The sequence below is a fragment of the Triturus cristatus genome, chromosome 8 (genome assembly GCF_964204655.1).
Source record: "Triturus cristatus chromosome 8, aTriCri1.1, whole genome shotgun sequence".
Lineage (NCBI taxonomy): Eukaryota > Metazoa > Chordata > Amphibia > Caudata > Salamandridae > Triturus > Triturus cristatus.
This window is the reverse complement of record NC_140591.1, coordinates 110165183-110190391: the sequence shown is the minus strand read 5'-3', so window position 1 is coordinate 110190391 and position 25209 is coordinate 110165183. Positions and strand designations below refer to the sequence as shown.

Genomic DNA, 25209 nt, shown 5'->3' with positions numbered 1-25209 from the left:
ACACAGGTTTTATATAAAAAATTAGTATTCTTTATATAGATTTACCACAAGACCATTAAACGACAAAAACACACAATACTGTTACTTTAGATGGTAGAATTTTGCTTAGTTCTCTTAAGTTCTTAAATGCGACACTTTAAGTCAATGTACCTTTTAGATGCGACACGCAGGGCAACAAAAGTGTTGCAACGATGTTGATGCGATGAAGTTTTTAGTGCAAAGAAATAAAGACGTGAAGACCTTCCAGATGCGGCAGGCTTCTCTGATGTTGCGAGAAGACGCGACTTGATGCTTCAGCTGCAGCGGCGACACACTTTATACGATACGACGACAGCAGCCTTGGCAGCGACACTCTTCTGTGACGTTTGCGAGACGCTTCTGCTCGATGCGATGTTGCAGCGGCGACACCCCTTTACGCGATGCGATGACAGCAGCTCCGACTGCGGCAAGCTTCTCCGTGGATGCGAGGTGCTTTTCTTGATGCGGTGCAATGCGACAACTACGATGGCTACGATGGCGACACGCTTCTTCCTCGATGCGATACTCTTCTCTTGATGCGGTGCATTGCCTCAGATACGATGGCTGCGATGGCGACACGCTTCTTCAGTGTTGCGAGACACTTTTTGGATGATGCGAGACGCTTCCGCTTGATGCAATGCTGCAGCGGCGACACACTTTACGACAGGGGTCTCCAACCTTTTGTGTAGTGAGAGCTACTTCTGGCCAGTGAAAATCGTCGTGAGCTACTAAATCCCAAGCAACTCGCGCATTTTTCCGAGAGACCTCCCCCGCCCATTTTCATTGACGTTAAGCCTATTTCTTCAGAGGCCATACTGTGGTTTGAACACAATAACACTGAAAGAAAAGACTTAGCATGTGTGCTGTTGGTAAACCGCTAGTTTACTTTACGACCTTTCAATTAATAGCTTCAAAATCAGGACCTGTCAATAGCTGTCACTGAAACAAACAGGAACAGAAATCTTACCTTCACTGTGGAACTGTATGATGTCCTCTAATGCTGTGTAATCTGGTAGCCAGGCCGGGGCTTAGTTGAGAAGTCATTATAGTAGTGAAGTAGTCACAGTGTGTGGCAGTCAGCCTGTGCAAAGCTTTGCTAAATCACAATTGATGATGGAGTCTTCTACTGCAGCTTTGACAAGATCGCTGTGTTTTTCAATTGCCAGATAAGCTGAACTTCAGCTCTGTTTGGATTGGAAAGTAACGATTTTGTTCTCCACTCTTATTGCTCCCTTTACTTTGTGGGAGTGTCAGTAACCCAGGACTGCTGTACAAATTGCTTTGTTCTTATTCAACTATAAAGAACTTTGAAAGATGCTGAAGATTCTTCTCTTTAGCTCTTTTTTTATCTTGATATCAATACACCAGGCCTCCAGAAAATACTGCTTTTTTCTTATCTTGTGCATGTTACATTTAGAAAGGTGCTGAAGATTCTTCTCTCCAACTACTTTTTTCTTGGTGTCTGAACCCCATGCCTGAACTACACATTGCTTTGTTCTTATTTCTTCAACTACTGTTACTAACAAAAGGAATTTTGAAAGATGCTGAAGATTCTTCTCTATAGCTATCTTTTTTCCTTGATCTCAATAAACCAAGTCTCCAGCTAACACTGCTTTGCTCTTGTGCAGCAAATAAAAAGTTGGAAAGGTGCTGAAGATTCTTCTCTCCAGCAACTTTTTCTTGTGTTTGTAAAACAGGCCTGCAGTGCAAGTTGCTTTGTTTTTGTTCAATTAATAAAAAATAAAAAACTGGGTGCTGAAGATTCTTCTCTGCAGCAACTTTAATCTTGGTGTTCATAATGAAACAGATACCTAGGTTTGAGATTTCACCAGGAACTGTCATTGAACAAGTATTGATTGCAAATGCATTCACATTATTTCAGTGAGAGACTTGACACTGCATGGTGTCCACTAATCCCTTGTAATCTGGGGTGTAGCTTGAGAGGGCAACTCTTATGGAGTCATTTAAATGTTCGTCAGTCAGACGTGTGCGAAACTTAGATTTTATGAAGTTCATATCCGAAAATGCTGATTCACAAAGATAGGTTGAGCCAAATAGGGAAAAAAGTTTCAATGCAGCCGTGTGGATGTTCTTAAACTTTTCAGCATCCACAAGACTCCAGAAATGAATGTCAGATTTCCTTGATTTCAATTCAATGTCATTTTGAAGTGTGACAATCTCCATTTCCATTGTGGCAGAGTCAAGGTTCAAAAGCACACTCATTTTCTCGGAAATGTCACTAACATCCACTTCCATGAAGGGGTTTGAAGTGAACATCACACAGGGCTCCAGTTGATCAAAATCACTAAATCCGTCACTGAACTCTTGCTTAAGCCTCATGAGGAGGCTACTGTATTTTTCTATTTCCAGGACCTCAGCCTCAGCTTTGTTGTCTGAAAGGATTTGGAGCACAGAGGGAAAGTGCTGCATCTTTCTTTTCTGCACATGCTGTGTCAAAAGGTTAAGTTTTGATTTGAAACTTTTCACAGAACTTACCAAGTTGGTTATTGTCTTGTTTTTGCCTTGCAACTCGTAGTTCAATACATTTAATTTTTCTGTCACATCTGTCAAAAAAGCTAAATCGAGCAACCATTGAGTGTTTGATAACAGTGTGGTATCTTCATTTCTAGACTCCATAAAAGCTCTGACTTCTGGCAATAGCGAAAGGAATCTTCTCAGTATTTTTCCCCTGCTAAGCCATCGGATTTGAGTGTGCAGTAAAAGGTCACCATACTCGGCTGATAGTTCTTCAAGGAACAATTTGAAGGTTCGGTGCTGCTTGGCCTTTGCACGAATTGAATTAATAATTTTAACAACAGGAGTCATGACATGATCAAAGCCCATCGCCTTGGCACATATTACCTGTTGATGTATAATGCAATGGTAGTTCAATAACGGAGGGAAATCTGGATCTGCTTTACAATTGGCAATGAAGCCAGAATGACGCCCTATCATTGCGGGTGCACCATCAGTGGTTATCGCCACTAACTTTTTTCACCTCATTGTGAATGTCAGATCCTCTGGTTGTGGTTTTCAAAGGCAACAATGTTAAAAATTCCTCTTTATCAGTAAAATCTTCAAAAACCATTCTAACGAACATTGCCAACTGTGCAATATCGCTTGCATCAACAGATTCATCACATTGAAGAGAAAAATATTTGCATGTCTTTAAATCGCGCTCTAACTGCTCTATCATGTTGGTCGATAATGCAGATACCCTTCTTGCCATAGTGTTTGACCCTAACTGCACATCTGAAATGGCAGACATAATTTCAGGGCTATTTTTAAAGTCTTTGAATAAGGAGTTGGCCATTAGAAGCATTGCTTCCTTCACAACGGCTCCATCAGAAAATGTTGCTTTGTGCTTAATCAAGTGATGAGTAACTACAAAGGATGCTTCAGTAGCCGCAGTGGCTTTCTTCGTGGGCTTCGTAAAAAAAGATTGCTGTGTCTGCAATGCAGATTTCAGTTCGTTTACTTTTTGTGACCTCAGGCTGCTTCCTTTAGGGAACTTCCTCTCAAAATGCATGTGCTTGGTTGCAAAATGCCTCTCAACATTGCCCTTTTTTCCCACTGCAACTTTTGCTCCACAGATTAAACATACACAGTTGTCTTTAATTTGTGTAAATAAAAATTTGTTCTCCCACTCTTGATGGAAGTAGTAAGTCTTGCTCTTTGCCCTTTTGGAGGGACCTGGTTCTTCGTCCATGTCCATGATTAGCTGTTAAGGCTGTAAGCAAGAGTAAAAATGTTGAGTATGTGTGCCCTACCTATGCTAATAATACTGCAACACAATGCCTCTCCTTTCTTCATCATCACACATGACAGCACCTTGAAATGCATAAGTTGAAGGTGCACTGTACAAAATCTATGAGGCCACACAAAGCCACCCTGTGTGGCCTTTAATGGCCTCATAGATATGGAGGCAAGGCAGTGCAAATCGATGTACTGCGTTACTCTCTACCTACCGAGTCTACCCCAGCGAGGCGTTCCGTGAGTGGAGCATGGGTGGCCCTTCCTGTGTATAATATAAAAACGAATCTGTCTGCAACACAGGCACCCTTGCACCATGGCACACGGGATGCCTGTGTTGGCACTAGGGGGCAGCAGTTTGTGTGCCAGTGCAGGGAAAGAATAGGAATGAATCATTTTATGTTAAATTTTAAATGCAGTGCATTCACTGCCACAACAGTGAGACAAAAAACTAAAGCACAAGCCACAACAGTCACACAACAAAAGCACAAGCCGTGCAAGCGGAGGCCAACGCTTGTCGGAATGGAACAGGAAAGAGGCCCTGGCACCAAATTAGAAGTAGCCCCATAAGCCGGGTCTGGTGGCTCAGTGCACTAAAGCAGCCGCTGCAGGGGCCTGTGTCCGACCTCATGGTCACAGGATTAAATCCCAGCAGGTCCACTCAGCCTTTCATCCATTTGAGGTCGATAAAATGAGTACCATTGAGTTGGGTAACAATAAACATCTGTTATTCAGTGCCAGGACACCTTCGGGTAATCGTGCACTTTGCAAATAGACCTGTTATGTTATGTTGTTAATATAGGGCAGGGCGGCAGGTAAATCAAATAGTGAGTCCCAGCCAGAGAATACTTCTCCACTACAAACACTATACAAGTACCTGCAGATACAAAAGAAACTCTGAGTAACTTGGAGACAGAAGGCAATATGATAAAATGATGGTAAAACCTTTGAGCTGATCAAACAAAGCTACCATATCTGAAAAGAAGAGATTAGCTCCCTTGCACTGATCATACATGACAGCAAGTTGGCTAGCTTTTGTTTTTGTAATTACAACATGCCTCTGAGCATGACTGGAGTCCCTCTCTGGCCACACCACACCAATGACCCAGCCATGGAAGTGTCACATGGTTTCAGTCCTTATGAGGAAAACATTTTAACACTTGGCCATGATTAGGAACCCTAAAGTTAAACTTACATAATACATAGCCTCTGAAAGTGCGGAAGGGTCATTGCGCAAAGGGACAGATTTTGAATGTAGGGAAGCAGACAGGAAGACAACTTTAGACATGAAGAGGTCAGAAAGGTCTGCAAATACAAAGCAGCGATGAGGTGAAAACGAACAGAAAAAGTATTGATTGAAGATGCATGCTTTCTCAAAGATGTAGTAGTGTGCTGGAGGCTTCAATGAGATACTGAATGTTACTTGTGGGATGGTGTATTAACTGTATTTATTATTCTTTAACATCCAGTAGAATTTTACACTGTGCTCGTTGCAGAAAGTGGAATCTTTAAAACAGGTCTTCCGTTGTGGGGCTGACACAGGCTCTCCAGATGTCCCTGCTCCACAGACTCAGAGATATCTCGCTACTCTACAACTGAAGCCCCCTTCTGTGCTGCAACCACGTTTCTCTACTCAGGCTTGCCCCCTGGTCTCCCCACCAAGGCCCTCATCCCAGATTAGTGTCAGACTCAAAGTAGTTACACAAGAAACTGACCACAAGCATATACTCCTGAGAAAGCAGAGCAATCAAAAACATTTAAAAATTGCATGCCATGAAAAATAAACGGTGGAATGAACCTTTGCTATTCCACTTACTATGCTGTTGGCGCAAACGTCATTCCACTGACTGGGGCGTATGTGAGAGAGGACATATGCGCATACATTTGTCAACAGTCAAAGCGCATGCACGCACCAGTTAAGGTACATAGGCGCTGACCTAGAATCATGTGACAAACGTGGCGCTGTATATGCTGCAAAAACCTCTGGAAGCAAAGAAGCAATGCTATGGAAAAAAACGCCTGGGGAGCAGAGATATTTAAAATTAGAAATAGACACGTATTCTAATCCTTATGTAAAAGCATCCAGTGTGGGTAAATATCTATTCTAGAGTAGACTGAGAGTAGAGAGGTAGGGCACGTACACACAAAATGTATACAAACATAATTTCATGATATTCGATTATCCGACTCAAATTACTAAAATGTGTAAAGGAGACAATGAAGGACCCTAGAATAGAAGACGGAGCAATTTCACCACTGATTTCAAGATGCTGTGACAGAGCAATACAGCACACAGCCTCAACCCGCAGTACTATTGACCTGCTCATTATGTTCACATTGTCAGTGCCCCATTCACGACTGGAGAGGAAGTGCAAAAGGAAAAGAAAACAAGGCTGTAGGCTTCCTCCATTAATATAATAAACTTATACCAGAATCCCCATAACTTCTGACAACCCCGGCCTAATCATATGCTCCCAGGTACCCATCATATCCCATCTAGGGTAGCTTCCTGAAATATTTGTATTGCAATCATGCATTTTCTTATGAGTGTAATAAACTTCACTATCCTCTGCAGAGCTTGCGTTACATTCCTCCTTTCAATAGTGCAGGATGAATCTCTGTACTGCCCCATTGGAATGCTCGTTGCCTGCAGCGCAGTTAGTCGGAGATGACGTCAGATGACAGTTCTTAGTCAGTGGCATTAATTCAGAAATGCCTCGTGCCAAAAGCTTTGCAATGTGGGCCAGCGTAAACAATATGCACGAGGAACATTCACTGTGATCACAGTTCCAGGATTTCTATGACTCAGCCAGTAATGCAGGCAGCATTTTGAATCTAGGACGCTAGGACAGTATTGTGAGTGAAGTCATAAGAGCCATTTTTAAATTCGAGTCTGTGTTAAAGGTACCACTTTCTCACCATGACAGCAAAGCATGTAATAATGTGAGCACAATATAAAATCAACTACTATCAAATACTGAAAGTGTCTTTTAAAGATGGGTACGCGCTTTGTGAGCGCTGTCGTGCGTGTGTAGATTCAGTGCAGCAGGCGAGGTTTTCCCTGACTAAACCTTGTGTGGTGGTCGGGGGGTTCTTGCAGGGCGGAGGATTACGTCAGCTCTCTTCTCTCGCTCCTTCCAGTAAAGGTGCCCCGGTTGAAATTAGCAGCTCCCCTCACAATGTGAGGGCAGACACCTCCTCCTTTATCAACGTTCATACTCGATATCAATTATCAGTGTCGGGAGCCGTCTAACATTCTCCCTCAACCAAATGTCGTCTATTTATTAAGAGCAAGACAAAACGTTTGCCAGCATAATTATGGCACCCTCTCTAGTAACGTTTCCACCTGGGGCCTCTCGCACTTATAATCTGCCTGCCCGGCCTAACTAAGAGTGTCGTGTCTTACCTGCTGCGAGTCTGGTGCAAGGTTCTACGCGCGGGCCTGCAAACTGCTCCACAATGCTCCGCCCTGCCACGCCTGCTTGAGCACCACACGTCGCACTCGCACAATGGACAGTGCGGTGCCAGTGGAAAAGGCAGGGGGCGCGTAAACACGAGTCACGAGACTCTGCGCGCGCCCTGTCACGAGACTCAGTCAGGAGAAGAACAACAACATCCTCTTCAGCCCGCCCCACCCCAGCTAAGCTCAAGCCAATCGGAGCATCTGCTGTGGGTGAGGGCGGGCAACGGACACTGAAAAGACGAGGAACACAGTGTGATCACAGTTCTAGGATTTCTATGACTCAGCCAGTAATGCAGGCAGCATTTTGAATCTAGGACGCTAGGACAGTATTGTGAGTGAAGTCATAAGAGCCATTTTTAAATTCGAGTCTGTGTTAAAGGTACCACTTTCTCACCATGACAGCAAAGCATGTAATAATGTGAGCACAATATAAAATCAACTACTATCAAATACTGAAAGTGTCTTTTAAAGATGGGTACACGCTTTGTGAGCGCTGTCGTGCGTGTGTAGATTCAGTGCAGCAGGCGAGGTTTTCCCTGACTAAACCTTGTGTGGTGGTCGGGGGGTTCTTGCAGGGCGGAGGATTACGTCAGCTCTCTTCTCTCGCTCCTTCCAGTAAAGGTGCCCCGGTTGAAATTAGCAGCTCCCCTCAAAATGTGAGGGCAGACACCTCCTCCTTTATCAACGTTCATACTCGATATCAATTATCAGTGTCGGGAGCCGTCTAACATTCTCCCTCAACCAAATGTCGTCTACTTATTAAGAGCAAGACAAAAAGTTTGCCAGCATAATTATGGCACCCGCTCTAGTAACGTTTCCTTTTTTTTTTAAATTTTTTTTTTATTCGCTTGAAAACACAAAGAATTAATATAATCTTGTTAAAAAACAATAGAATCTATTACAGAGGTTTGGGACAAGCAGTCCCCCGTTATTTAACAATAGTTAAAGAGCAGAAAAAGAAAAACAGTACATTTCATCATTTTTTTTTTTTTTTTTTTTTTTTTTTTTTTTTGGCATTAGCAATATTACCAAGAATAGAACAAAGTCAAATTAACGTTACATGGGCCAGTTAAATTTCACTTAGCCTTCCAACCAATGTGTGAATGGGGCCCATGTTAATGTGCCCCTTTCCCGCCTTCTTCTGCCCCCCCGTGAAAAAACGGCTGACTCCAGCCTATGGAGTGCTAGGATCCTTGCTTTCCAAATCATAAAGGTTGGGGCGGCAGAATTTTTCCAATCTGATGTGATGCATAATCTGATTTGCGACATAGCAATATATATAAAAGCGATGACATGGCTCGTTCTATTCAATGATGTATCAGTTTCACAACCCATGATAACTAATTCAGCTGATAAAACCAATGGGATTTTAAGGCTAACAGTAATAAATGTTTGAACTTCTTGAACGAATTGGGCCAATTTGGGGCAGGAAAAGAACATATGGACATCATCAGCCGCTATTAAACCGCATCTAGGGCAGCTGTGGCCACCGCTACCACCCCATTTATGTATTTTAGCTGGGGTGTAATAAAGGTCGTAAAGGGCCATATAACTTTGGGAACGTAAGCTCCCAGAGATTAGAACCTTGGCAGAGAGATCTAAGGCCTCTCGCACTTATAATCTGCCTGCCCGGCCTAACTAAGAGTGTCGTGTCTTACCTGCTGCGAGTCTGGTGCAAGGTTCTACGCGCGGGCCTGCAAACTGCTCCACAATGCTCCGCCCTGCCACGCCTGCTTGAGCACCACACATCGCACTCACACAATGGACGGTGCCAGTGGAAAAGGCAGGGGGCGCATAAACACGAGTCACGTGACTCTGCGCGCGCCCTGTCACGAGACTCAGGAGAGGAACAACAACATCCTCTTCAGCCCGCCCCACCCCAGCTAAGCTCAAGCCAATCGGAGCAGCTGCTGTGGGTGAGGGCGGGCAACGGACACTGAAAGGAGTCAAGAAGACACTGAAAAAAGCCTAAATAGCCCAAATAATACTAATGGGCTACTAAATTGAGCAGCACTCGGCGCGAGCTACTCACAGGGTCTTGGCGAGCTACCGGAAGCTCGCGATCGACCGGTTGGAGACCCCTGCTTTACGAGATGCGACGACAACAGCTCGGACGGCGGCACGCTTCTCCTTCTTGAGTCGCGCTTCCAGCTCCTTGCGACGCGCAGTCCCTCAGAAGGCCCAACAACAGCAGCAGGCACTTCCAAAGAACTCTGGGGAGCTGGGAGGTGAAGTCTGTTGTTCCTGAGACTTCAGCAGGAGGCAAGCTCTTTTCCAAGCCCTTGGAGATCCTTCACAAGTTGAGCAAAAGTACACACAAAGTTCCTTTCTCCTCTCTTTGGCAGTAAGGCAACCACTGCAGGCCAATCCCCCAGTTTCAGGGATAGTTTCCTCCTCAGCATCTTCTGGTTCCTCCCTCAGCAGATGTTCTTCTTGCTTTCCCAAAGTGATCTGATTTCTTGGGATCAGGGTCCCAATATTTATACCCAGAAATCCTTTGTCCTCTGAAGGCAGAGGGGCCTTTGCCCAGTCCAAACCAGTTCCTGAGCACTCTGTTTACCAGACTTCTCCTTTCCTTTCACAGTGCAGGGCAGAAACATCAGACGCCACACAGGAGGTGGAGCCAGCATTGTGGAAGGCAAGTACAGCTCTGGAGCACTCTGTTGACAGGATTCCTTCTCTTCATTCACTGTGCAGGGCAGAGACATCAACCGCTCCCCAGGAGGTGAAGCCGGCATTGTGGAAGGCAGGCACAGCCCTATTCAGGTCTCAGGTGCAACTCCTCCCACCCATCTGGATGCAGATCTCTCTATTCACCACAGAGACACCTCACCCTGTCTCCTGGAATTCCCCAGCCCTGTCACTCAAACTCCAGACAAAGGAATACACACAGCCTAGCAGAGGCAGGTCTGAATGGCTAGAGAAGAAAATGCCTACTTTCTAAAAGTGGCATTTTCAAACACAGGAGGTTTAAAACCAACTTCACTAAAAGATGTATTTTATCATCCTGAGTTCAGGCATACTAAATTTGAATTTCTACCATGTTCTCTGAGTCAGTTAGGATTATAAGATGTAATAACCAAACTGCCCATTCTGGCCTATAGAGAACAGGTAGCCTTGCAATAGTGAAAAACGAAAATGGCCGTAGTTCACTATTAGAACATGCCACACACACCAGGGCATGTCCTACCTTATGCTTACAATGCACCCTGCCCTTGGGCCTACCATAGGGGTGTCTGATATTAAGAAAAGGGAAGGTTTAGGGACTGGCAAGTGGGGGCACTTGCTCAGTCAGCATGACAGTACCCGACTGCACGCAGGCTTTGCAATGGCAGACCTTAGACACATGTTTAGAGGCTGCTTCTGTGGGTGGCACAACCAGTGCTGCAAGCCCACCAGCAGTATTTGGATTTACAAGCCCTGGGCACTCCTGGTGCACTGTAATGTAGGGTCTGACAAGTAAACCAAACCAACCAATCATGGAATCACCAATTATACATCAATTTACAATAGGGAGCACTTGCACTGTGGCACTGGACAGCAGTGGCACAGTGCCCTGAGCAACTAACACCGACAAAAATACATGAGGCACAGCGAGAAAATGGAAGGGAGACTCACGCCAATGTGCCAGGTCTAACATCTATGTTACTTGTTATGTTGTCATAGATTTCTTTCCCCTCCGCCTGGGAACTGTTCTATTTATTGATCTAATATCACCATCTTACACAGCTGTGCAAGCGAAACAAAGTAGCAATCACTGGTTCTTGTTGCAGTCAGGGTGGAGATCTCTGCACAGAAATGATGGGAGAGGTGGAGGCACAGACCACCAGCTGTGTGCTAATAAACAGCAGTTTGTAGTATGTGAGTAGGAGTATTGTGGCACCACTAAACACACTACAAAACACAGTTTGTGGATAGGCTCCGTTGTGTATTTACAGCACCAACTAAGGTGTATTTATTGCTCATTTGGTGCCATGAGTATCCAAGCTGTTTCTTGATTTTTTGTCCCAACCTATCATGAATCATCAAGGTCACGGTGAGAGAGGCAAGCCATGAGTCATCTTCGTAGCAGTTTACGCTACACACTCCAACATTCAGCCTTCTCCCAAGTTCTTTCCCCACTAACAAAATGCAAACAATAGGCTTGTAGCCATGGCTTTAATTTTCTTGGCTTCGACAACATCTTGCAGCCGCTAAGTTTCCCGAGTTCAGACTGAAGCACATTCGACCCCTGATTGGGGATCCCTGGACTTTAAATGGCACCTGCATCCTCTAAAACAAAACATCTTACAAGGGTTACGCCTCTCGTGAAACCAGGAAGTCTCAGCGACCATTTTTTGGGACCACATGTATAAATACCACGCTTTTTGGGTACCCAATGCTTTGCATTGAGAACCTAAAGGGATCGGTCTGAGAACACTTCGCTGCCTCGCAATAGAAGATGAGGCAACTCATCCCTTCGAACCCTCTTGCAGGACAAAATTCAGTGGCGCTTGGTGAAAGACACCAGTCTAGAGTCTCAGACCAGGGAGGTGTTTGCACCAATTTAGTTGTAGTCAGGGAAAGAGTCCAGCAGTGGGGCCCGGAACTGTGATTAGGAAACTTGGGCACCACACAGTTGCTTGGGGTGAGCTGGCACCCATGTTCTTAAGATTTCACTGTTTGTGAATGATAACAGACATTATTTTGAATTCCAGGACTCAAAAAACTTTTTGGATCACATTTCAAAAGCGCTTAGTGGTCTAGAAATCTGGAGATACGCTTTGTTAAAGCCTTTGCTTCAGGTGCTTTTCAGTCGTTTAAGTTGTACAGTTACCCAAGTGAGTCAACTGCGGCCAGCTTGAACGGTTGGGCTGTGACTTCCCAACACTCTGATTCAAGAGTCGGAAGGGCGACGCCCTTCCCCTGACAGAGAACAACGACCTCCATTAGGAGGGGAAGCACAACTGACTGCAGGAAGACAACTACCTGAGACACCTTAACAAGGTTTTGTGCCCTCCGTTTATCCTCACTGAAATTCGTTAGAAAGGGGAAGAGGGCTCCTTGGACCTCTGGAATCCTGGTTACCCAATGTTGCGAAGGGCTCAAAGACTGTTTCTGTGATTTTTCTTGAGAGGCACCAGAACTCAATCAGGGTAGAGCAGGACCTCTCCTCACCACCTTCTAGGCAGAGCATAGCTTCCCCCACACCCAGGTAAGGCCTACACTGTGGACATTAGTCTTTGGTACCAAGCATTCACAAGCCTCTGTACAGTTAGGTTAGTGTATTTCTCTACACTAAAAAAAGTGACGGGGGGATGCTCGAATTAATCTCCGCAGCTGGGTATTACTCAGACTACATCTCAGTCCATCATTCTGTGAGCATGGCTGGGATTAACTGAAGCACTCCTTCCATCACCTCGTGTTTGTTTCTGTTAGACAAGGGAACAGAAGCAGAAGACGCAACTGGGTATTTGAGGGGTATAAAATGCTAAATTATAGAATTTTATGTATAGAAGGCTGAGTCCCCGCGATTTTCTTTATTAGCCATCTATTTGTGGGATTTTAGTCTTGGTTTTGGTTACCCCAGACACATCTTTCTGTCTATAGTGCATATTAGTTTAAGTGGTAGAGAGCCCAGCATACAATTCAACGAGACACCACTACTATTTTGATAGTTTGGGTCCTGCCCCACATAGAGTGCTTCAGATGTGACCACCTCATGAACTCATTGCCCATCTGTTCTATCAAAGGCAGGATAGGTCCCAAGATATTTCAGTTTATTCAGTTCCAACAGCCATTATATCCCTCTAGAGAGGCTGGTGTTGTTGTGCAGGATAAGGGAAGTGATTCACTATTCCCCCAGTTTACCTTGTATGCAGAAATATTAGAGAGGTCAGTCATCAATGCATTTAAGGCGGCTTCTAAAGTGATAACATTAGGCAGGATGCCATGTGCACAAGGTGTCAATTCTAAACAGTACATCTGTCTGTGTTGTGGCTGCTTCCAAAGGTTTTAATGCTAACAAGAACGGCAAGGGCGACAGAGGACGCCCTTATTCCATTCTTCTGTGAAACATAAAACATTGTGAAATAAATCCCCCGCATTCGGGTTGTGGGTGTATATAGTCCCACTCCATCTGGTCAAATTTCTCTCAACATTGAATGACAAGGCAAGATGTTTGGTAGGAGAATCAATTGCAATCCATATTAGATGGGACAGGAGACACATGTGTCATCTGGAGGAACCTCCATGGATGAATCACACCTGAGATTTGCTTATTAGTGAAGGGAAACACTCTTCTGATTCTGTTTGCTAGTATTCATGCTATAAGTTTGATGTCTACATTTAGTAGGACAATCGGATGGCAGCTGCTAAACAGGATGGGATCTCTGTCTGGCTTGAGAAGACCCATGATTAGGGCTTTCTTTGATACAGCCGACAAAGTACTTTTGTCTCTGCTTCTTGAAAGGCCTCATATAAAGCCTCAACTATGGCCTCCTTACACCTCTTATAAAATTCACATGGGAAGCTGTCCTCGTCAGGTGAATTGTTCTATGGAAGGTCTGAGATTGCTATGGCAATTTTTCCCTTGTGATTATCCCGTCCAGCAGTTCCATGCCTTCAGCTGATAGGTTTTGGGAGTTTTAGCCTACAAAAGAAGAAGGCCTCTGACGCAAGATAATTTGTTTATTCTGATTTATATAAGTATTTATAATGACTGGCAAGTGTGTTAACAAGTTCTTGTGAGAGGCATATCACTGTACCCTTATTGTCACGTATAGCTGGTACAGTCATGACCACCTCCGTTTATTGGAGATGGGCCTCATGGTAATCTACCAACATTTTCCCCTTGCTCGTAACAATGCAGCTGCAGACTATAACATACATATTGAGTGCTGAATGTAAATAAGGTTTTGAGAGGCATTTTGGCCTTTTCTACATTCCTTCCATTTGAAGGAATTGTGTTTTTTTATGTATCTCTAGGTCATCTCTTTTATATCTATTTCTAATTCAGCTAATTTATCTTTCTGTAATTTCTTGCCAATTGTGACATCTCTCGTGATTTAGGTTCTAATGGTTGCCTTACCAGCAGACAAAAAAGTCTGAGGAGAGTCAACTGAGCCTTTGTTGTCCTCCAGGTATGATTTGATGTGACTTCTACTGTTTTTTCCCTATGGTAACTTAAATCTGGCTACATTCACCCACCATTGCTCTTCTGTCGACACCTGGAGGTCCCATTGTATCCCCAGTTGAACAGCAGAATAATCCCTAAGAGACCCCTACAGTATCTAAGCATGCAATATGCTGGTACTAGGTGGTATGTAAGAAGAAAACAGGCAATTCAGGACACAATTCCATGCATGTATGATAGAAATGTATATCCCTGATTGTCTGGATTGACCAGTCACCAAGCATCAAGGAGACCATAGTCTTTCTGTATCTCCTCTAGGATTGCTGTGTCAATGTTGTTTACTCTATCAGACCAGTGTTAAGACCAGGTACGTGCAAGCTTACAGTCTTAACCTATTATCTTGGGAGTTCCCCCCAGTACTAAGGGCACCTTCAAAGGTATTGTGAATATCTGCATGTTATCAGTGATAGGGGTTTAACTAAACCCTTGACAAGAGTGAGCAAAGCTATCCAAAGTTTAGCAAATGTGTAGAGCCTATCTATGCCAGACCATATTATGAAAATTGTACATGGAATGGTTTTGCGTATTAGTCCTACCACCACACATTTTTGCAAACTTGTTTGATCACAAGTGGTAGAGTTAGTGTTTAGCAACTTCACTGAATTACTTGCCTCACCCAGTCTCTTTTAAGACGTCTCTGAATCTGCTTGGTAGATGTATTCTTATATTAATGCTTTGTCTATGTTTAGAGGCTAAATAGGATAGGACTTCCTGTCTTTTCACATAAATAAACATGCCACTAACATTCAACAAGATGATTGTCAGGGAAACTGTAGGCATGAAAAATATGTATCTCAGTTTCTTAAGGAATTTTCTATTGTCAAACAATCAATCGGTTTGTAAAGCGCTGGCTACTCACCCGGAACGGGTCTCAAGGAGCTGGGGGAGAAAGGGGCCAGGGGCTGATTCCGCAGGTCGGGCAAGATCACTGCGTGCAGTCGAAAAGCCAAGTCTTGAGGTCCTTTAGCAACTTGGTGAGCGATGTAGTCTGTAGGAGGTGGAGAGGGAGTGAGTTAAATGCCTTGGCCTCGAGGAGGGAGAAGGAGCGCCCCCCTGTTCTGCTTTCCTTGATCCGAGGTACCGTTGCGAGGGAGAGTTGGGCCGAGCGGAGGGAGCGCTGCGGTGCGTGGAACTCGAGGCGGTTGTTCAGGTTGGCGGGTCTGGCATTTTGTAAGGCCTTGTGTGCGTGGGTAAGGAGCTTGGAGGGGATTCTCTCTGTGGCGGGGAGCCAATATAGGGCAGGCAGGTGTTGGATGATGTTGCAGTGTTGTGGTAGGTTCTGGCAGCGGCGTTTTGGATGTTCTGAAGTTTAGGAGTGAGGTTCTTGTTGATCCCGGCGTAGAGTGCATTGCCGTAGTCCAGTCTGCTGCTGTTGAGGGCGTGCCTGACCATTTTACTGTGTTCGGGGGGATCCACTTGAAGGTCTTAAGGAGTAGGCGGGGTGTGGTAGCAGGAGGAGGTGATGGCATTGACCTGGTGGTCCATTTTGAGTTCGGAGTCCAGGCTGATCCCGAGGTTGCGTGCATGGTCGGTGGGGGGGTCTCCTAGGGCAGGGGGCCATCAGGTGTCGTTCCAGGCGTTGGGGTGTGGGCCCATGATGAGTATCTCTTTTTGTCCGTGTTGAGTTGAAGGCAGCTGCTCTTCGTCCATTTGGCGACGGTTGCCATTCCGTCTTGAAAATTGAGTTTGGCAGTGTTGGGTTCGTTGGATAGGGAGAGGATGAGTTAGGTGTTGTCTGCGTTTGGTGTGATGTTGAGTCCATGCGCTCTGACAATGGTTGCGAGTGGGGCATGTAGATGTTGAACAGGGTTGGGCTAATGGATGATCCCTGTGGGACTCCGCAGGTGGTTGGAGTCAGTTCTGAGAGGAATGGGGGGAGGCTGACTCGTTACGTTCTGCCAGAGAGGAAAGAGCGGATCCAGTTGAGGGCCTTGTTCTGGATTCCCGCGTCATGGAGTCTTGTGGCTAGGGTGTGATGCGAGACAGTGTCGAAAGCCGTGGAGAGGTCAAGGAAGATGAGGGCCACGGTCTCTCCTATGTCGAGGAGGGCCCGGATGTCATTGGTTGCTGCGAGGAGTATGGTTTCGGGGCTTTGGTTCTTCCTGAAGCCTGATTGGGAGGGGTCGAAGATGTTGTTCTCTTCGATGAAGGCGGCGAGTTGCCTGTTGACAGCTTTTTCCATGACTTTGGCTGGATAACGGAGTAGGGAGATCGGTCTGAAATTCTTGAGGTCGGTGGTGTCCGCTGAAGGTTTTTTCAGGAGAGGGTTGATCTCGGCATGTTTCCAGTCATCGGGGAACGAGGCGGTTTTGAAGGATCGGTTGATGATCCGTTGCAGTTCTGGGGCGATGCTGTCTGCGACTTTGCGGTAGATGTGGTGGGGGCAGCAGTCCGCGGGGGCCCCGGAGTGGGTGTTGTTCATTATCCTCAGAGTGTCTTCGATGCTAAGGGTGGTCCAGCTGTTAAGCGTCTGTTGCGTGCTGCTGGGTGCGGTGGCATGGGGTTCCTCGTGGAAATTGTTGACGTCGAAGTTGTCATAGTTGGTCCTGATTTTGTGATGGAAGAAAGCGCTGAGTATGTCACAGAGGTCCTGGGAGGGAGGGACGTTGGTGGTCTCGCTGTTGGATTGGAGAAACCGGGTACGAACCGTCGGACGGAGGCTTTTCTCCGTCCGACTCGTACCCGGTTGTAAAACTTCACAAACATGCAAGTACGATTCGCACAGAAACACCATTTCCGTACGAGTCGTACAAAACACCGACCGACGAAAAGATACATACGAATGTGATCCGGGAATGCTCCGACGTGACGTCGGGACGCCTTCAGGCAGCGCTTCACGACCCAGGAAGTACGAATCGAACCGACAGCAGTCCGGACGGCAATATTTTTACGGCACCCAAAAAGTGCCGGAAAAGCGAAGTACGCCACGAAACGAGCAGATTAGGGGGCCCGGTACGCGCCGTATCCCCCCCAGCCCCTGTGAGTACGCGCCGTACCCCCCCAGCCCCCGTGAGTACGCGCCGTACCCCCCCCAGCCCCCGTGAGTACGCGCCGTACATACACGGGTGGGGGTACGACTCGTACGTACACGGGTGTACATACACGGGTGGGGGTACAACTCATACGTACACGGGTGTACATACACGGGTGGAGGTTTGACTCGTACGTACACGGGTGGGGGTACGACTCATACGTACACTGGTGTACATACACGGGTGGGGGTTCGACTCGTACGTACGCGGGTGTACATACACGGGGGGGTTTGGCGCGTACTCACGGGGTCTGGGGGGGGTACGGCGCGTACTCACGGGGTCTGGGGGGGTACGGCGCGTACTCACGGGGTCTGGGGGGGGTACGGCGCGTACTCACGGGGGCTGGGGGGGGTACGGCGCGTACTCACGGGGGCTGGGGGGGTTGTTCGGCGCGTATGTGGGCACATGTCTCCATGGTTGCTATGGGAGTTCGGTGCGGACGGTGTTTTTTCCATACGGTTGTAACATCGGACGCATGGGATGGATCGTACTTGCGCGGTCGGACTTCACTTTTCACATTTGTACGGTAAATCGTCCGGGGACGTGTCAGACACATTTTCCGACCCGAGGACGTGTGGGGAATTATTCCCAATGCGATTCGTATGGACTTTTTCCCATGCGAATCGTACTTGGCAGTTTGTACGGCACTTGTACGATTCGTACGGTAAAAAGACCGGATACGAGTCGTACGGGGACATTTTTTACAGGATCGTAATCGGCACCCTAATTGTGGAACGACTCCTGGTGGCCTTCTGAACCTCGACCTTCGCCTATTCCAACAGAACATGCTTGCAACCTAGGCATCATCATGGACAGCAAGGTTACCATGAAATTTGAGGGTTATGATAAACACAGTATCATTTGCCTGCTTCCCCACCCTTTGCATGCTCTGTAAGATCTTCAAAGGCCCCCTGTCTGTCAAAACAAGAACTGTCACTCAAGCCCTAATCGCCAGCCAGCGCTCTACACAGGAATCACTGCACACTTCCGGAAAAGACTGCAGACAATACAGAATTCAGCTACCAGACTTTTCCTTGGCCTCCCCAGACGAACACACATTACCCCCACCTCAGGAAGCTTTGCTGGCTGCCCATTCAGAAGAGATGTCAATTCAAGTTGCTGATCCACTCCTACAAAGCCCTGCACAACCAAGGACCAGCATACGTCAACCACCGCGTGAACGCGCTTTACAAATCCTGTTTGATTGATTGAATGTATATCTTCGTTAGCAGGAAACAACATTGAACATCTGCTGCATCGTTCTGCACCTCCGGCCAATGTGGGGAGCCTCCACCACCATTCATCTTTTCATGTTCCGCCTCCTCCAGATGCTCCTCCACAACACGTGCGGCTGCTCGTTCACCAAGCCACAAGTGAGGAGAGATAGGCCGACCACAAACCCGACTAGAAGAGGAGCACTTTAATTCCTCCACCTCACATCAACCCTCCAGTGGTGCTGGGTGTACCTCTGGGGGGTTGTCCTGTGCTCATTCTGCTCACAGCTCTGCTCCATCGGCACACTACAGGAGCCTTTTAAGCTATGCAGTCACAAGGCCACAATGGAAGGAGAAGTGGCAGCCATTGTTTCTGATAATAAGTAGAGCTCCTTATACTTCTGTGCTCCAGCAGGTGCTGGGGTGCTCACCCACTGATCCACCCCATGTAGGCCAACCGTACTCTGCATTTGTCGGCAATATCAGGAATTTACTCCGTGTTGCGGAGTCCTAGAGGGAAGTGGCCATCTTCCTCACTGGGAAAGCTCCGTCCTGTCTTAATATACCATTGTTCTGCTGACTCAACAGTGACATATAGTCCCAGCCTGTAGGATTGCACCCATGGGCTGCTAACTCAACATCTAGTAACCAAGTGACTCAACAGGGAGATCTAGGAACAGCTTGTGCACATGAAAGCCAAAACTACTGGGAGTGCAATGCTTTTGAGTTGGACATAATGCGAATCAACACCCTTTTTCTCCTGCCCTTGACAGATAAGATTGTAGTCAGTGGTGCCTGTATAAGGCATACCTGCCAACTCACACAGTGCCACTGTGTGACACACAATATCAGTTCCCATCACACGGTCTCTAGGGCGCTGTGGCATTGGCACCGGGTGCTGACTTCAGGTGGGGGCACCCTGTTTGCAAGCATATTATGGTTTTAAAAGCACCCGCTCCTACGTTCCTTGACTCCAGCAATTTTCAGTCAGCAATAACAATGTCAAACTAACTCTGGTGGTTAATGTTCTTGCTGAAGAGATATTAGAGTTTTGTCTAGTGGAAGTTTTGACTCATCGTACGGTAGCGTAGAAGGTTAATATGCCTGCCGCAAAGAATGTGTACTATGCAGATCACATATAATGTAAATAGGGCAGTGTGTTACTACTTTTGTCTGAGAGATCCTATTGTTACTCTCAGTTTATAAATTAAAATCCTAACATAGAACAGTGAGCTATTAACTGTCATTAAAGAGCTTGTATAGATTTGAGGGTTATGATTGTTTCCCGTCTTTCACTATCCAAATGTCGTAAAAAGGGTTCATTTGGGTAGAAATAAATTCTTATTATTAAAGAGACCCAACAACCATGGTGTAACTTTTTTAATTCTGAGTTTGTGCTTCTCTAGTCCAAGCACTCTTAAACTATCCTGCCTACCAGTATGGATGATATGTGACTCCTACACCTTGTAGTCCTCTTTCTTATGTAACATTTCCTATACACTGATATACACACGTATGATTGATTGCCGATGTGTAATGTGTGTGTGTTATGTAAAGTGCACTGACACCCTAAAAAACGAAAACTATAAAACGAATTAAATGCATCTGAGGGAGTGTGATTATGGAGACTTGAGAGACACTGTTAAAGGCTGGTACTGAGGAAATCTGTGGTGGAGGTGGTCATTGGGGGGCACCAACAAACATTGTCACACTGGGCAACATTAGCACTAAAGCCGGCCCAGCACAGACCTCCACATGTCTTCCTAGACAGGCAGAATTAGGTAATCCCTGCAAGGTCTCCAGTTGAGTGCCTCCTGAGAAGATGCCTCGGTCATCCCGCTGGCACATTAGCCACAAAGATTAGCCCCACGGAAGAACAAATACTCTATCAAATGGCTTACACCAGCTTTAACCACAGCGAAAACCAAACTAAACAAATTTCAACAGTGGTAACATACAAAGAAATGTCACCAATGTGGGCAAGATTTTGACAAAAGCTAGGAACGCTGTTTTTAGTCCATAGCATTGGGCATTTTCACTTATTTAGATTCCTAGTCACCAAGGAAAGGGATATTGTTTCAAATGAGGGTTGGTTAAATCTCACAGCATGGATGGCACGCGCTCATCTGTTTCCAAGCACTATTCCTGGTGGATACTTTGAATATTTTGCAAAAAGTTTGCTCTTGGTTGTTACTAATACATTGGCTTTGGTTGGTGACTGGCATGGTGGCGCTCATATTTTGTGTACCGAGGTAACACTCTATATTTGTAAGCACTGTACAGCCTAGTGCCAATAATGCAGTGTGTGTCCACAGAGCCGCAAGGTTATCCTCAGCAGGAGAATCATGCTGGGCGAAGCTTCAAGCAACGCTCATTTCTGCGGTTCCTTGGAAGGGTAGAGTGCAGGAGACAGCCCAAGAAGGGTTAAGATGCCGGCCCGCATCATCCTCTGAACCACTATTGTCATTGTCTTTCTGTCCCGTGATTTCACAACCGTTCACCTGACAGCAAAGGCCACTGCTGCAGTGCAAGGCAGGCCATTGTTTATGCGATAGCAACGCCCAGCCACACACAGTCTGCACGGTGACAGTGCAGACCGAAGAGATGGTGGTACCCACCACCGCAGGGAGAATGCATCACACTCCCTCCTCGCCCAGTCTGCACCAGCTGCTGGCACAGCGTCTGGCTGGAGGCCACCAAGCATTGGTATTCTGCCAGGCCCCACTGAGAGCATCGGGTGCAACCCCTCTGTGTCAGGGTGCAGTAACACAGCAAGATTAGCATCGCATGTGCCCCACCTTCAAATGACAAGCGGCTGGTTCCCTGCCAGGCCGCTCCTGTCTTAAATCCAGCTCAGCCTGTGTAGCCTGTTGCTACGTTTACTTTGCTCTTCGTCACTTTTAGGGTAGATCTTACAAGCAAGGTTAGTCATGATCTTAGCTGCACACAGGGTTGTCTCTGCACTGCACCAGGACTTGTTGGCAAAGTGGAAAATCTTCCTCCCCTAGTGATCATCTTAGAACAACAAGCGTGGGTTTTAAAAACTGAAAATGTAAATTATGTTTTGAGCAAAATGGTAACAAGTTGTACTTACCTAGGTAAGTACAAATATGTTGTGTTGCTAGGTAACCAATGGTCGCGCATCTGCGTGGCTATGGTTGCTGTGCAAGCTCGTGGGTGAGAATGTTATGGGTTGAGTGTGTGTAAGGTTCCACTGCGTGGAGACCAGTACAGTGTTTGATGAAGGTGGATGTACCGGGGGTTGCTCCTCAGCAATAAAGGATCTTACTTCAACACTTGTCTGTCATCACTTCAATTGTACTTACCTAGGTAAGTACAAATATATCAAATAGTAGCAGCCTCCGCTCTCTTTATAAGAACCTATCTGATATTTTATTCATGCGGTGTAGCTATGACTTCAATAAATACATTTCATGTGATAATGACGTAGCTGCTTATTCAGTATATCCTGAGAGCTTCATAACAGGTTTTGAGATATCAATGCTGAGAACCTCAAAGATTTTTTTATAAACCTTTACAACCGAAATCTACTAAGGAAATACAGGTTATGGTGATGTGTCGGTCTGGAAACAACGAGATTGCAAAGAATAAACATTAAAAGCAAGTATGGCACCCTACCAGGCACTTCCTGTCTCATTCAGGGGATTAAAAATATGAACTACAATTTAAAAATAATATGGCATCAGTTTATTTACCTTACACACTGAGGTTGTGGTGGCACTAGAGCCGAAAATAAAGTTTGGTTCTTTCTAAAAACTCTTCTTTGCCCAAAAATGTTGTGGGCTTCTTCACCCTGACAGGTTTAAACACACCCTGAAGAGCAAAATATGACACAATTAGCAGGGATGGAAGGCAGCATTTCCCGTTGCTATGACTTCACCCTTTAATCACTCTACCCTCTTCCCGCAGCCTCCCTCGGCACTGTCCTATCAAGCAACCCATTTACAGGTGCTCCACTGAATGATTAAGCGGCTTGTATGGGAAGAGTACACAGTGTGGCCACAGACACCCGTGGAACCCTCACGAAACAAGCCAGGCCCGAGCCAGAACGCGCGAGAGTGAGACTAGTGCTGCTGCAGTGCTGTCTGCCCAGGCAGCCATCAGTAACCATGAGTCAGACGAGTCCATGGCCACGTGAGGTCTGGCTTGCTGGAAGTCTGGCTTGTCACCTTTTGGGAGACTGGACAGAGAGATCAGACAAATTATCAAACAGTGTCCCAGGCATCTTAGAACAGACTGACCCGCAGGGACAGTCCAATTGTCCTCTTGGTCACTGTTGGACTTGGCCCTTTTTGCAGGGTCATCCCTGAACTTTTTGCCTTCCTCCTATATTTTTTCTGACCTGTTGTTGGCTGTTTTATGACTCTGGGCACTTTACCACTGCTGACCAGTGCTAAAGTGCATATGCTCTCCCTATTGTAAATTAATGTATGAATTTGGGATTCCATGATTGGTTGGTTTGGTTTAGCTGTCAATTTCTAATTTCTAATTTAAAATATTTCTAAAGCGCAGCGTACACCTTGCGGTTTCTTGGCGCTGACCCCAGTACAGTGCACCAGGAGTGCCCAGGGCTTGTAAATCCAAATGCTGCTGGTGGGCTTGCAGCACTGGTTGTGCCACCCACAGAAGCAGCCTGTAAACATGTGTCTAAGGTCTGCCAATGCAGAGCCTGCGTGCAATCTGGTACTGTCATGCTGACTGGGCAAGTGCACCCACTTGCCAGTCCCTAAACCTTCCCTTTTCTTCATATCACACAACCCTATGGTAGGCCCAAGGGCAGGGTGCATTGTAAGGATAAGGTAGGACATGCCCTGGTGTGTGTGGCATGTTCTAATAGTGAATTAAAGCCATTTTCGTTTTTCACTATTGCAAGTCTACCTGTTCTCCATAGGCCAGAATGGGCAGTTTGGTTATTACATTTTATAATCCTAACTGACTCAGAGAACATGGTAGAAATGCAAATTTAGTATGCCTGAACTCAGGATGATAAAATACATCTTTTAGTAAAGTTGGTTTTAACATTCTGTGTTTGAAAATACCACTTTTAGAAAGTAGGCATTTTCTTGTCTAACCATTCAAACCTGCCTCTGCTAGGCTGTGTGTATTCCTTTGTCTGGAGGTTGAGTGACAGGGCTGGGGAATTCCAGGAGACAGGGTGAGGTGTCCCAGTGGTGAATAGAGAGATCTGCATCCAGATGGGTGGGAGGAGTTGCACCTGGGACCTGAATAGGGCTGTGCCTGCCTTCCACAATGCTGGCTCCACCTCCTGGGGAGCGGCTGATGTCTCTACCCTGCACAGTGAATGAAGAGAAGGAATCCTGTCAACAAAGTGCTCCAGTGCTGTACTTGCCTTCCACCATGCTGGCTCCACCTCCTGTGGGGTGTCTAATGTTTCTGTCCTGCACTGTGAAAGGAAAGGAGAAGTCTGGTAAACAGAGTGCTTATGAACTGGTTTGGACTGGGCAAAGGCCCCTCTGCCTTCAGAGGACAAAGGATTTCTGGGTATAAATATTGGGACCCTGATCCCACAAATTTAGATCACTTTGGGAAAACAAGAAGAACCTCTGCTGAGGGAGGAACCAGGAGAAGCTGAGGAGGAAACTATCCCTGAACCTGGGAGATTGGCCTGCAGTGGTTGCCTTACTGCCAAAGAGAGGAGAAAGGAACTTTGTGTGTACTTTTGCTCAACTTGTGAAGGATCTCCAAGGGCTTGGAAAAGAGCTTGCCTCCTGCTGAAGTCTCAGGAACAACAGACTTCACCCCCCAGCTCCCCAGACTTCTTTGGAAGTGCCTGCTGCTGTTGTTGGGCCTTCTGAGGGACTGCGTGCCGCAAGGAGCTGGAAGCGCGACTCAAGAAGGAGAAGCGTGCCGCCATCGGAGCTGTTGTTGTCGCATCTCGTAAAAGTGTGTCGTCGCTGCAGCATCGCATCGAGTGGAAGCGTCTCGCATCACCCAGGAAGTGTCTCGCAACGCCGAAGAAGCGTGTCGCCATCGCAGCCATCATAGCTGACGCATTCCACCGCATCAAGAGAAGAGTCTCTCATCGAGGAAGAAGCGTGTCGCCATCGCAGCTATCGTAGTTGTCGCATTGCACGGCAACAAGAAAAGCGCCTCGCATCCACGGAGAAGCATGCCGCTGCCAAAGCCGCTGTCGTCACATCGCGTAAAGGGTGTCGCCGCTGCAGCTGACGCATCGAGTCGAGTCTTCTCACAACATCGGAGAAGCGTGCCGCATCTGGAAGATCTTCACGTCTTTATTTCTTTGCACCAAAAACTTAATTGCATCAACATCGTTGCAACACGTTCGTTGCCCTGCGTGTCGCATCTTAAAGGTACATTGACTTAAAGTGTCGCATTTAAGAACTTAAGAGAACTAAGCAAAATCCTACCATCTAAAGTAACAGTATTGTGTGTTTTTGTCGTTTAATTGTCTTGTCATAAATCTATATAAAGAATACTTATTGTTTTATATAAAATTTGTGTGGTGTTCATTTGTAGTGTTGTCACTTGGTTACTGTATGTGTTCACAAATGC

At 46.2% G+C, this 25209-nt stretch overlaps 1 protein-coding gene across 1 annotated transcript; it reads right to left on the bottom strand.

The window, feature by feature from the left end:
• Positions 1 to 1896: 1896 nt before the first annotated feature.
• LOC146801654 (general transcription factor II-I repeat domain-containing protein 2B-like) lies at positions 1897 to 2862 on the bottom strand. The gene has a single exon (XM_085623709.1). The coding sequence runs from the start codon at positions 2860 to 2862 to the stop codon at positions 1897 to 1899; it is 966 nt and encodes a 321-aa protein (XP_085479835.1).
• Between the last annotated feature and the right edge of the window lie 22347 nt (positions 2863 to 25209).